Raw genomic sequence first — 12702 nt, 5'->3', positions numbered from 1 at the left:
CCTATGTATTGTGGGGAAATCTTTTCCATTGATATTAACAGAGCTTATGTTCATGTCATGTGCTCAGGACCAGGGCCATAGCCTTGTAGCCTTGGGACTTGTAAGCCAGTAATGGAATCTTGCTGAGTACATCAACGAAGTTTTGTTTACTTAAGTTAAATGTGTGCCCGATGATAGTTTCAAATGGATTTGGGAGAGTCTGCTGTGCAACATGGCACCAAGAATTCTCCAGCAAAAGGAGCACTGGGCATGCCAAAACAAAGTTGCTTCCCTTCAATAAGAATGCTGGGTATGTATTGGCAACCTTCAGTCTCGAAAGACTATGGTATCGCGCTCTGAAAATGCTGGGTAGAGAGTTGTGTAACTACCATGACAGAAGACATGGTTACACCATCATGATGATGACATTCAGTTACATCCACCTCATGAGTGGAAGAAGATTTCTGCATGCCCGTCTGTGTGGTTCAGAAGGGTACTGAAAGCCTCATAAAGCATCTTCTAATGCACCCAATTAGGTCTCCTTCCCAAATGCCCATCTGCATGAGTGCAGGGCAGCAAAGACAGTCTGTAGGATACAAGTGCCCCATCTGTTCTCTAGCACAAGGTACCTGCAACATTCAGGGATGTATGTGCATGCTGTGGCCTGGAATCAAAGTTCCACTGGTATATGGTGGAGTCAGGGTCCCATAGTGGGCCACCAGTGGCACAGCAAGGGGATTTCAAGGACTGAGAAAGGTACCTCACATCCTCCTGCTTGTGCAATGTCAGGTAGATTTCATAGATCTTCCCCCGTGGAATGGCATCAGGTGGGATGAGCAGGCTGACACCTAAAGGACAGAGACATTGTTGCTTAGTGGGATACAGCACAAGCAGTCTGGAGACAGACCATCTTGTGGGTCTTGTGGGAAATTGGATGTATGCAATTTTCTGTTTGAGAGCACTGACTGGAAGGGGAAGGTAGATGTTACCTACCTACTTTCTGGTCAGTAGAGGCTTTTTAGAGGGGAAGGGTACATGCTTTGTACCGCCTCTCCCTAATGAATGTTTGGCCTGAAGTGCTGGTTCACCGCAATCCCGAGATCTTCATAAAGCATCTTCTGATGCCCCCAAATTAGGCCTCCCTCCCAAATCCCCAGCCATACTGTTCCCCTTTTTGCCACCTTCACCTGTGTTGGGGATCATTAGACGTCCTCCCAGGAAGTTGAAGGTTCCATATGCCATGCTGGCACCACTTCTGGGCAAAGAGCGGAAGAAACTTTGGGCTGAGAATCGTGAGACAAAGTCCACTGGATCAGCACTGGGTGAGCTGTGGTGCAGGGTGTGGCGTCCGCTGCCCAGGGGGCTTAGTAGGTGCCCATTGCCAATCTGGAACTTGTTCGGTCCATCCTGGCGTGGGCATAGTGAGCCCTGATAGGTCATGGTGGTGGTACTCAAGTCAGGCTGGATGGTGAGTAAGTGGGAGTTATCTGTATTGCGAGAGATGAGATTGAGAAACCGACAGGTTGTGCTAGCCAAAAATTTACATGCTATCTCCAGATAAACAAAACTCTTCTCCAGGCCGAGCGGAAAGGGGAGTTCATTCTTAGCTCTGCATTCAGGACTAGATTACTTTATAGATGCAAATGCAGATATTTTGAGTCACCTCAGGTAGGTAGCAGCCTAATCACAAAACATTATCTCATCAGACAGTGTTGCATAAAATATGTTAACCAGCAGGAGTAACAGACTGCAGCAATGACCCGAGAAACAACTATCGCTGTTCAAACCATCACTTTTTGTATTAATAATGTTATGCATTTTATTTCCCAGATACGGCTTTTTAAAAGTGCAATATGATTTCCCTTTTAGAGCAAGGATTCTGGGCTAATTCATTCAATCCACCTCTGCAACCCAAATGTAGACTGACGGAAGGAGCAGCCTGCATGACACAGCTGTTGTTTTATTGCCTCATTTAGAATCCAGGGTGTATAAAGGTGACTTTCAAAGTTCAAAGGTCACCTCACAATCAAATGATCCTTGCTCAGCCTACACCAAGATGCACATAGAGGGTCTTGTGAATTGTTTCCAAAAGGCTGGAAATAGATTGGTCATAACTGAAGAAGATACACTTATTCACGAGTTGCATTTTACAATACAGGCACTTTGGTATCTCAAGGGCAAGACGGCTTTGTCCCTGTAGCAAACACAAGAACATGTGGTATTTCTGAGGAATGCCACATTATGTAACTTGCTCCCTGTGTTCTTAACTGTCACTCAGTGGGGTTGTTGACAGCCACTGTGATAGAGATGTGCCACTAGGCCTTGCATCGACCATACCATCAAGAACTTCTTTGCCTCAGAAGTAATGTTGCTTGTTTAATGGAGAACCTGCTTACACTAACTAGTTCAGAAAGACTGAGAAAAGTGCATGTAGAGTGCTGTAATTAGCAAACCTCTCTTAGTCCCCGTCAGTGATGGTCTATCCTTACTGGTTAGTGTCCTGTAGGGGTTCCAGTGCAACACTGCATGAGGCAACGAGAGGTTTGCTATCGAAATGGAGTATTTCTAAGCATTTGAGAAGCTTCTCACAGAATATACAAATGGTTTGTTTCCACGCTGTGATATAGCACCCTACTTTTGCAAGGACAACATTTAATTGTGACAAGATGTATGGGGAGGATCTCAGGCACATGAGTGTCTCACTGTAGTGGTAACTTAGGCCACCATTCACACAATTCTGGTATGACACTAGCCACCAGTAGAGTCCTTTTGCTCATTTATTTATGTGAATTTATTAAACAATTTATAGCCTGCCTGTCTTTTCAAAGACAACTTAGGGCCCAAGCCTATCCAATTTTCCAGCACCAGTGCAGCTGCAATGCAGTCGCAAGGTAAGGGAACAAATGTTCCCATACCTTAAGGAGGCCTCTGTGACTGCTGCCCCACCACAAGATGCCCCATTGGGACAAGCTGCCCCATCTGCACCTGCACTGGAAAACTGGATAGGATTGGGCCCTTAGATGGCTACCCAAAGCAAAACAAAAACAAAGAAACCACACAACAAAGATTAAAAGAAATCATAATACTAAAAAACAACAAAATCATCACACCACAACACAGTAGTAAGATTTATCCAATTATCTGAACAAAGCAGCATTTACTAAATCCCAAAAGGCCTTCCTAAAAAGTCAAGTTTTCACCATATGGCAAAAGCAGAACAGTTTCCCGAGGGAGGACATTCCGTAACAGGTACCTCAATTTTTTAAAGCCTGCCTTTCCTAGCCTCCCAGTGAACTACTGAGGCCAGAATGACACCAAAGAGAACCTCCAAGGTTGAATCAAACATGAGAAGAGGGGAATATTGGAGATCCCATAAGAAGGCTTCCAGTGTTCAGCACTTCTAGCCTTCCTTTTCATTTAAGCAGCCCTTCTATGTTTGTAAGCTGCCTTGATATTCAGTTTTTTTTAAGGTAGTTCCAATAAATAAATTGGATGACTGCTAGTTTATTATTATGCTATTTAGTTATTATGGATAACTTCTCGTGTAGTTATAAGGCCCATCCGGAGGAAATCTGACAAACAGTGTCCACCACACAAGTGGAGCTCATCACCATCTAATTTCTACAGCCCAAGTAGCATGGCCCCTCTTGGAGAACTCTTGCCCAGATTGGTAAGTAGGAGAAAAAGAGCCATCAAAAAGAGTCTAGAATTTTTAGGTCTCATCCCAGGAGCCCTGCTGCTTGAAAAACTCCACAACTACCTCCCCTACTGTACCACTGGCTCTTTGCCCCCTTTCTTCTCCTTGCTACTGCAGATGGAAAAGGAAGGGGAGAAAAGGGATCTTAGGAGCAGCAGGACTGGAGGTGGAGCAGTTATGGAGCATTTAAAAGTGGCAGGCAAGATCTCTGCATTTTAATCTGGAAACTGTTAGCAGAGCTGTGGAAAAAAAACACAACTCATTCACCGTAGAGCTGAGTTACAAAGCACTTTGTATGCATACTGCAAAATGGTCAACAGGTCATGGCTGCTTGGGATAAGGAGACATAAAACAACAAGACAGGAAAAGAAACTAATAAGAAGTCTAGTCAAAGCAGGCGACAGCAATCCACAAACATTTAAACTAAGAATTGAGTAGGTAACTGCTCCCCCTACTGATGGAAATGAACACACCCACATAACTGTACAGCTCTAACTCACAGGCTATTACTCTTCCAACATAAACACTATTTTCCAGCAGAGTTGGGGGCACATTAGCAGCATCGTCATTAGCAGCCCTGGAAAGAGACACTGGCAACACCATGCAAGCCTGATTGTGGCTCCAGGGAGATGGCTTGCCCCCATAGTGGTTTCTCACTGCACAGAACACTTTTATCTCCTTTGTTGCTGCAAGACTGAGGTGACACTCACCTGCTTTGGTTGGTTTGATGCTGACTGGCTGGAAACCAGCAGTGAGAATAGAGGAGTCAGCCACATCAGAATCCAGACCTTCTTTCTTGCGGCAATAAACCAGTGCTACAACCAGGAGTAGCAACACCAAGCAGACAGCCACAGCAATCAGGCCCACATACAGAGCCACATCCTCAGAGCCACCAGTTCCTAGGAAGGGATGCAGAAGAAAGAAGAGGTGTAAACTGGGCTAGCTATTGCCCTGGGCATGGCAACTGGAGACACAGAGCATCTCTCCCTCCCACTGCAAGATGTGGTATGTATGTGATCTGTGGTAACAACCTCCAGGGGGATAGCTGTGCTTTGTTTGTTGTAGGGGAAAAAATGCAATTGTTGTTGTCCTACAATTCTGTGTGGACTAACAAATTCTTTATAGCAAGAACATTTGTGGACTAGAGTGATGCAGTGGGGTCTAGCCACAAAAGTGTGTACTGCAATGCATTTGTTAATCCTTATGCTATCTTTGAGTGGGTGTAGAGAAGAGGTAGTTGTTAAGAAGTTCGCCGAGAGAGTAATGCTCCATTTTTAATGAAGTGCCTAGACGTGGTTGCAATGTCAGAAATGGTGAAAGTCACATTTAGGGCAAAGGGAGGGACCATGGGAGGGGTAAGGCTAGAGGAGAAAGGGACAGTACCAGAGGGGCAGGGCAACAGGGGGCCAATGATACTCTGTCTCCCAAGTGCTCACAAAAATTTGGCACAATTTTGAATCACACCCCAGGATCAAGGACCTGCTCTTTCCCCACTTGTCAAGGGCAGACCCACACGACCAGCTTCTTCTTTCTGAACAGAGCTTGGGGTTCTGGAACCTCCCTGAAAGCATCCTTAATAATAATCTAATTCTTCAGGTGGGGTGGAGAGTCCGTTTCAGAGAGGACAGTGCAAAAAGTAATAGTGGTTGCTCTGGAAGGCATTTCTGGGTGCCATATGCAGAATGCAGTGGGAGAAGGGGAGAAAAATCTCAGCAAGGTTTAAAGCCTTGCCTCTTTGATGAATTCATGATTACGCTGCAGAAAAGCGGAGTGTTTCAGGAGCGTTTAGTGTTACCTACCAGAACTACAGTGATGTTATAAATAGGGGTCTTTTTTCTAATTCTTTCTAATCACAGGATTCTGTGCCTTTGTCATATGCATACCTAGTACATGAGTACATCGAACTGTTTCTAATAATAGCAACGCGGTGTACAGAATCAGGGAGTGTGTCAGAAATATACACAGCCCCCAGGAATAATGTAATGTGGCCTGAAAGAAGAGAGCGGGGCCCCTTTCGTAAGTGAGGAAGCTGATAGTGGGCAGGAGGAAGGGGGCAACTGACATTAGAAAGAGCTCTTCTGCTCCTATTGCACAGTTTCTAAACAAAGGCCAGCTGTCTTGAATTAGAAGAAGAGACTAATGGTCCCCTCCCCATCCACTTGTTTGTGCTCAAGAAAGTTGAGACAAGAGAAATATTTAAAGCTCCATGACCCAAATCCTCACTACGAGGAGGGAGAGTGAGGTGTGTGCTCTTACTGCATGGGGCGTCCACAGACTGACAAGACAACGGGCTGGCATATCGGGGACAGTTGGAGGGTGTAGGGTGGGGAGAGCACAGGCAGGCAAGCCTGTCATGTGAGAGAGCACATCTGTGTGTTAACAAGAGCAAGCAGACATGCACACATTGGCCTAATTTATGAGGCAGCATATGTGCAAGGAGGGTAGTGTGTATCAGGGAGAAAGAAAGAGCATGTGTGTGTTTTTTTAATGTGAGCCAACATTGTGCCCTGCTGTCCCTCCGATTCCCTACCCCACCCACTCTCCCTGCCAGCTGGGCCAAACTGTCAGGCTGAGTACCTCTGGGAGGACAGGGGGACATTGCTTCATTTCAGCTGTGAGAATGGTTAATTTGATGTAAAAGGAAGAGAAAACCCCTAGGAGGCCTAACAAGCAAGGCTAGTTAATGAGCCAGGATGGGACCTGTCACTCACTCTCCCACCATGTCATGCCAGCACAGAGCGTCCCTGCCTGGAGGGCAACAGGCTGCTTGCTAGGCCTGTGTGCGCCAGTCATTATCTTTGGGTGCAGAGAGCGCATTGTTTCAGGCAGGACTCTGGGAATTTGAGCAGGGACAGAGCCTGTGGATGGACACAGGGGCTAAGGGGCTGGGGGGAGGTGTCATTGCCAAGGTGGGTTCCTGCTTTGCTGCCCGTCGCTGCGAGGCAAAGCTAAACTAAGCAGCAGAGATTCCATCTGTGCTGGGCAGACAGCTGCTGGTTTCTGTGTGGACAGATAGGCAAACCAGAGCTGACAGGCCTCACTGCTCTTACATCTCAATCTGAATGGAATGTAAGGCCACTCAAAACAGACCTTCTGCAGGCAGCACCAGCTTCCTCCTGCCCACCCAAAATTCATGATATGCCCCACCTGCAATGCCTGTCCAGCTCCAACCACGGCATCCTCTTTTCCCACAGAAGGCAGAAATGGCCGGGACTCACCATGAATGCACAGCTCACTGGTGCAGTTGTGGGTCTCCAGTTCAGGCCCCTGGCACTCGTCCCCACCATTCCGGGGTGCTGGATCTGAACACTCCCGGCTACGCCAGTGGGTACAGTCTGCACCACACACTGACCAGATGCTCCAGGCTGACCAACCGCCAGGCACTGTCAGACAGGAGGAGGCAGTACAGAGGCTTAGTAACCAAAATGCGAACTCAAAGACATTCTTTTCTACACAGTGAATTATGTTCCAGTTCCCCAGTCCCCAAGCAGATCTCTCTCTATCCAAGTACTCACAGCAACCTCAAGGGCCAGGAGGGCTGTGGATGTCACCCATGGAGTGAGGGGCTCATGGCTGGCTGATCCCAAAGCCACCCTGACAAGGAAAGGGAGTTCCCCCCACATTTGTAACATGCCTCAGAAGGAGAAGGACTCAGAGATGGGAGAGGACGAACACAGACACATGGATTGGCTGGGGAAGACAGGTAGAGCAAGGGGGTGGGTGGGCGAGGCAAAGACCGTTGGCCTTGGGGTTGCTGGTTCAAACACAGTTGGAGACACAGAAAATTAAGTGTCAGGCACACACAACACCATTCCATTGTAAATTGTAAAGGACGCCTTTGAGAAAAGGCAACGGCTGGGACACCAGGGGAATTCTAGGATAGGGTAGAGGCCGGGTTGTGTGAATGGTGAGTCCAGGCCTGGAACAGAAAAGCGAGTGGTCTACGAACTGTGAAGAAAGAACATGAGCCGAAGTGTGCTGCAAGTCCACCTCTGGGTTTCACAGGAGACTGGTTTCCTAAACATTTCTCAGCTGGGACTGAGAAATGAGAGACTGAGCTGGGACTCAGCTGGGAAGGGGGACTGTGCCAGTGAGTGCTTAGGGTGTGAGCACAGCAAAGAGAGCCACAGGAGCATTCGCACAGCAGTGGCAGGGAAGTACCTGGGCACAGGGTGGCGCAAGAACTTTTCTGCACATTCTGGCCCTCACAGAAGGCCCCCCCGTTGAGTGGCGTTGGGTTGGTGCAGCTCCGGCTCCGCTTCTGCCAGCCCCGTCCACAGCTGGTGCTGCAGGCTGACCAGTCCGTCCACGTCGACCAGCCACCATTCACTGGGGGGAAGGGATAGCATCAGCTAGAGCTCCCAAAGACTATACCACAGGGGTGGCAATGGCTGAAGTGAGCTGCCTCCCCGATCTGGAGCATAGCGCTCTCTGGGCCTGGAGAAGGAGCCACTGAATCCTGTGGGCATATTGGGGCAGAAAGACAAGCTCTGGGAAAGCTTCAGTGGTGCATGTGTGCGTTTGTGTACAATTTGGGGGAAATACACAGGAAAACATGGAGGGTATGCAGGAGGAGTCACAAGCAGAGGGGCAAACACTTGGAGGAGGGGGAAGGACCATGCAGCTTTCCCCTGCAGGGTTCTGCAGAAGCATCACCTGCTCCCTAACAGGGTGTGCAGACCAGCTCTCCTCATTGCTTCCTGGTGTTCCCTCAGTTCATACACCTCACCCAGAACACGCTTCCCTCCATGAGGGGATCTAGACTGTTAAGCAAAGTTCCCTCTTTCCCAAACCCCACATGTGTCGTAGCCCTGTACCTCGTAGCCCTTCTGCCTTCCTCCCTCATCAGTGACTAAACCCAGAAGCCCCAATGGCTTGAGAGCAGGGCGAGGTTCAAACATCCAAAAGTACTTGACTCCTGCTCCTCTCCCGAGAGGTAGGGGGCTTATAAGAAAGATGCTGCTTTCCCACTGATCCCCTTTTCCTCAGAGTTGTTCACCTCACACGCTCGTGGGGGCCTTACCATAGACAGTGACTGCGGCAGGGGAACTGCGACGACGGGCCACAATGTTCTTGGCCACACAGGTGTAGTTGCCTGTATCAGCAAGGCGGGCCTGTTTCACCACTAGGCTGTGCTCCAGGGTGATGTAGAAATTGGGGTCCAGCACTGGGTCCAGGAGTTCTTCATTGCGCAGCCACTCAACCTTGAAGAGACAGAAGCCACACATGGTGGCCAGGAGTGGGTCAAGTGGCACAGGAGCCTTTATGGACACTGTGCTGCAATGTGTCTCAAAGGGAGACGGGTTCTGGTACTGTAACCTAGTGAGGGACAGAGATTGACAGGCTAATTGGCACTAGGACAGTCCAAGGAGGTTCCAAAGCAGGAGTTAATGAGCTCTACAGAGGGATGAGCTGGAGTCAATCAAACAGCAGTGAATCTGGAGGGGGATAGTCAACCATGTGCTCATCCCAGGGCAGAGGCAGGCACTGTTGCATTGTAAAGTTAATGGAACTGGGATCAAAATTTGGTGGTGTGTGCTAATGAGTGGGCTTCTGCCTGGTGGCTGTCTCTTGACCTCCTAGTATTTGCCCAAGAATAAGCATGCAGGGCTGGTACTCACTTCAGCTGGCGGGATCCCCTCCGGAGGACGGCAGGGCAACACAATTCCTTGCTCAATGGAGACCTCTTTGGCCACTGGTTCCTGCTCAAAGTTCTTCCGCAGATCTAGAAAGTAAAGAGATTCAGAGTGGTGTTATGACAACAAAGTCCCCGCACCATGCCAGGCCTCTCCTCTTTTGGCACAGGCTTGTCTTTGCCAACAGAAAGGCCAAACTGGTTGTCTTTAGTACAGCAATCCCAATTGGTCGTATTCAACTGGGTCAGGAAAGGCTGGTTGTTGGGCTCTGGTTTTAAGTAAAGGCCACAGCCTGTCCACATGCCTAATGGGGAAAAACATGATGACAAAGGTTGAGAAGCGGCAGAATGGATGGTCTGGGATCCTAGCTGGATCCCCTGGGCTGGCAGGATAGTAAACAAACAGGGCTTCACTCACAAGCAATGCGCACATAGGCCTTCTGGCTCTTTGTGGTGCCAGAAGAACTCCAGGCGACACACTGGCACCAGTATTCCTCCAGGCCAAAAATCTTCTCTACCTGCTGCCGTGAGATGTCAATTCGCACCTCCATGAGGGGCAGTCCTGCCAAAACACCAGGGGCAAATACCCAAAAGAAGAAGATATTATTATTATTAAGAATATTTTTATACCTTTTTTCAATTAAAACAGTTCACAAAGTGGTTTTTTACAATAACTAAGGGCCCGACCCTATCCAACTTTCCAGCTCTGGTGTAGTCACAATGCAGCCCCATGGTAAGGAAACAAATGTTCCCATACCTTGAGAAGGCCTCTGTGACTGCCTCCCCACCACAGGATACAGAGCACCCCCATTGGCACGGCTGCATCAGCACTGGAAAATTGGATAGGATTGGGCCCTAAATGGCACCCTTTCCCAAAAGGGCTCACAGTCTAAAAAGATGCAGAACAACATCAGCAACAGCCCTAGAAAGTACACTGTACCGGGGTGAAGAGGGATGAGGCCCCAATCCTATCCAACTTTCCAGAACCGGTGCAGCTGCAATGCAGCCTCGAGGTAGGGGAACAAACGTTCCCTTACCTTGAGGAGGTCTCTGTGACTGCCACCCCACCAAAGGATGCAGTGCATACCCCATTCGCACCGCTGCACCGTCCCTGGAAAATTGGATAGGATTGGGCCCTGATACTAAATATAAGAGGGTAGAGCTTCCCTATCAATGATAGAAGAGCTCTAGGCACTGCTGTGTGTTTCCCACAATTCTGTGGAACTGCAGGAAGAGTGCATGAGAGCAAATATATGCTTGAAAGTGTATGAACCACCCCGAGTTAAATCCCAGAAGCCAGAAGCTTTGCTAAATAAGATTTCTAGTGATCAGGGTGGGGCACTTCAGTAACCTGCATAGCTCTTTGTCCCGCTCATGATTAACGGAACAAATTGTGCAAAATGCTAAGAACTACAGAATGAATCTATGCAAAATAAGAAAAATTGTGCACGTTTGCACACTTCACACTGTTCATATAACCCAGCATTTCCTCAGTGCAGAATTCTTTTGCTGTAACTTAGAATTCTGATTTTCTTTAAAGTTAAGCACAGACAAGCTGTAGGGCAGCAGCACATCCCAAGCCCTGAAGCGCAATGTCCAGCTATGATTTGGCACTGTACTTGTCAGGGATGGAAACTTGAGTCAGGTCGCAATCCTGAGTACGCCTTGGGCTGCTGCAAGTCCCTTGCACTGACCCAAGAGGATCACAATCGTGTCATAAAGCAAGTTTGCATCTCCTCAAGAGTCAGCTGGGCCGGTACAGGGACACGCACCAACCCACAGAGGCTGAATCCAGCCTTTGCACCAACTCTTGCAGGGAGGGTTGCATTGACTGAGCTTGGCTGATACGAGGGTCTAGGGAGGGCGGGGGGAGTCAGGGAGGAAATGGAATTCAGGCATTCTGGGGTGGCGCGAGGGCGAGCAGAGGACGGTCCCAGGAGCGGGCAGGCGGGGAGTGGGGGCTAGAACCAGGAAGTTATGCCAGATCCCAACCCCATTCCCCAAGCAGCACGGAGCAGCTGCAAGCTACTCCACTCTCCTCTGACTTATGCGACTCCTGAGGTGGCGCAAGTTCGAGGAGACCCATTAGGGCTGCCATGGTTTACCCAGGGGGTAAGGGGAAGAGTTTCCCTTTACCTCCGTCTAAGCCACTTCTGGCTCCAATCTTGTGCTGGGTACAGTGCAGGCCTCCTGGCCTGCCTGTTCCAGCACAAGATAGGATTGCACTGTCAGGTGACTTGAATCTGAGTCGCAAAAATCACATTTTTCGCTGACTGGTGTACACTCGAGTCATGTGCGTGGAAGATCCTCGAGTCAAGGGCCTTTGACTCGACACTTATCCCCACACATGCAGACTCGAGTCTGCCTGTGTCTGGGTGTACTTGCTTACTTTTTACATGGCGTGTAAGACCTCATGAGGCCATTATTCAGGCTGGGTGAGCAGCAGGGAAGTGCCATCCAGGAGGCAGGGAAGGGTTAATATCTTGCTTTTGCAATGAATAGGAGGCAGGAGGTGGGAGCAGGCTCTCTTGCCCATCTATGAAAGAACCAATGATCATTGGACAAACAATGAGCAGTCTGATATTTTCTTTGGCTGAGATAGGGCAGCCCAAGAGAGTTATTAGAATTGGCTGGAGAAGCCAGGGAGGGAGAGGAGGTGGTTCGTAGCTATCACACTTGCCAACCACATGGCTCTGTTGTTACTTGGTAGGAAGGAGCCTCATTGAACAACTGGCACAAATGGGACTACTTCTGAGTAGAGTTGCAAAGGATTGGGTCGTACTGGTAAGCCTCGCAGCTGCTGCATGTGACCTTCCTCTCTTGCTGCTTCTGCCCCCACTCTCTCGCAGTCCATCCCATCCCCTCCTGCTCTGTTTACAGATGGGATCTGGCAGCAAGAGAATGTTTAAAGAGAACTCTGACACACACGCAGCCCAGCATTTTTTTCTGCATCTGACACATGTATCAAAAAGATACACGTGACTCGAGTCTTTTTGAGTCGCATAAATGCTCTGAGTGACTCAGAAAGTGTCCCTGTTAGGACTCGTTTTCGATTCGAGTCACCAGGAGAGGAGACTTGTGGCTTGACTTGATTTGCCCATCCCTGGTACTTGTCTTTGTTGATGGAAAGTCTGAAAAGGTGCACTGGGGGCAGGTGCCAACCCATTTCTTTTGGAAATCTTGCTCTTCCATCTTTTTTGGCCTTGCCAAATAATTATTTGTTTCTCCACTTTCACTCCAATTTCTTAATTGACAATGAAATGTACCCTGAAAGAACTAGCCCTTGCCCTGTGTGGAGAAGGACTGCAATTCTGATTGTGCAGGCCTGGAAGGCTGCTGTCCACAAGAACCTTTAGGCCATATCTACACTACAGACATAAACTCATAAAAT

General features: G+C 48.7%; 1 protein-coding gene across 1 annotated transcript in view; it reads right to left on the bottom strand.

The window, feature by feature from the left end:
- The window catches only part of UNC5A (unc-5 netrin receptor A), a 90935-nt gene that overhangs the window by 5117 nt on the left and 73116 nt on the right, over positions 1 to 12702 (bottom strand). The window contains exons 3-10 of the mRNA XM_066615836.1: positions 9730 to 9873; positions 9298 to 9401; positions 8700 to 8880; positions 7838 to 8005; positions 6895 to 7059; positions 4387 to 4575; positions 1167 to 1466; positions 740 to 827 (exon numbers count right to left, since the gene is read on the bottom strand). Of these exons, the coding sequence (XP_066471933.1) occupies positions 740 to 827; positions 1167 to 1466; positions 4387 to 4575; positions 6895 to 7059; positions 7838 to 8005; positions 8700 to 8880; positions 9298 to 9401; positions 9730 to 9873 (1339 nt within the window). The remainder of the gene's footprint in view (positions 1 to 739; positions 828 to 1166; positions 1467 to 4386; positions 4576 to 6894; positions 7060 to 7837; positions 8006 to 8699; positions 8881 to 9297; positions 9402 to 9729; positions 9874 to 12702) is intronic.

Source organism: Tiliqua scincoides, chromosome 2, assembly GCF_035046505.1.
Source record: "Tiliqua scincoides isolate rTilSci1 chromosome 2, rTilSci1.hap2, whole genome shotgun sequence".
Taxonomy (NCBI): domain Eukaryota; kingdom Metazoa; phylum Chordata; class Lepidosauria; order Squamata; family Scincidae; genus Tiliqua; species Tiliqua scincoides.
Note: the sequence above shows the minus strand (reverse complement) of the source record. Positions and strands in the feature narration are given on the sequence as shown.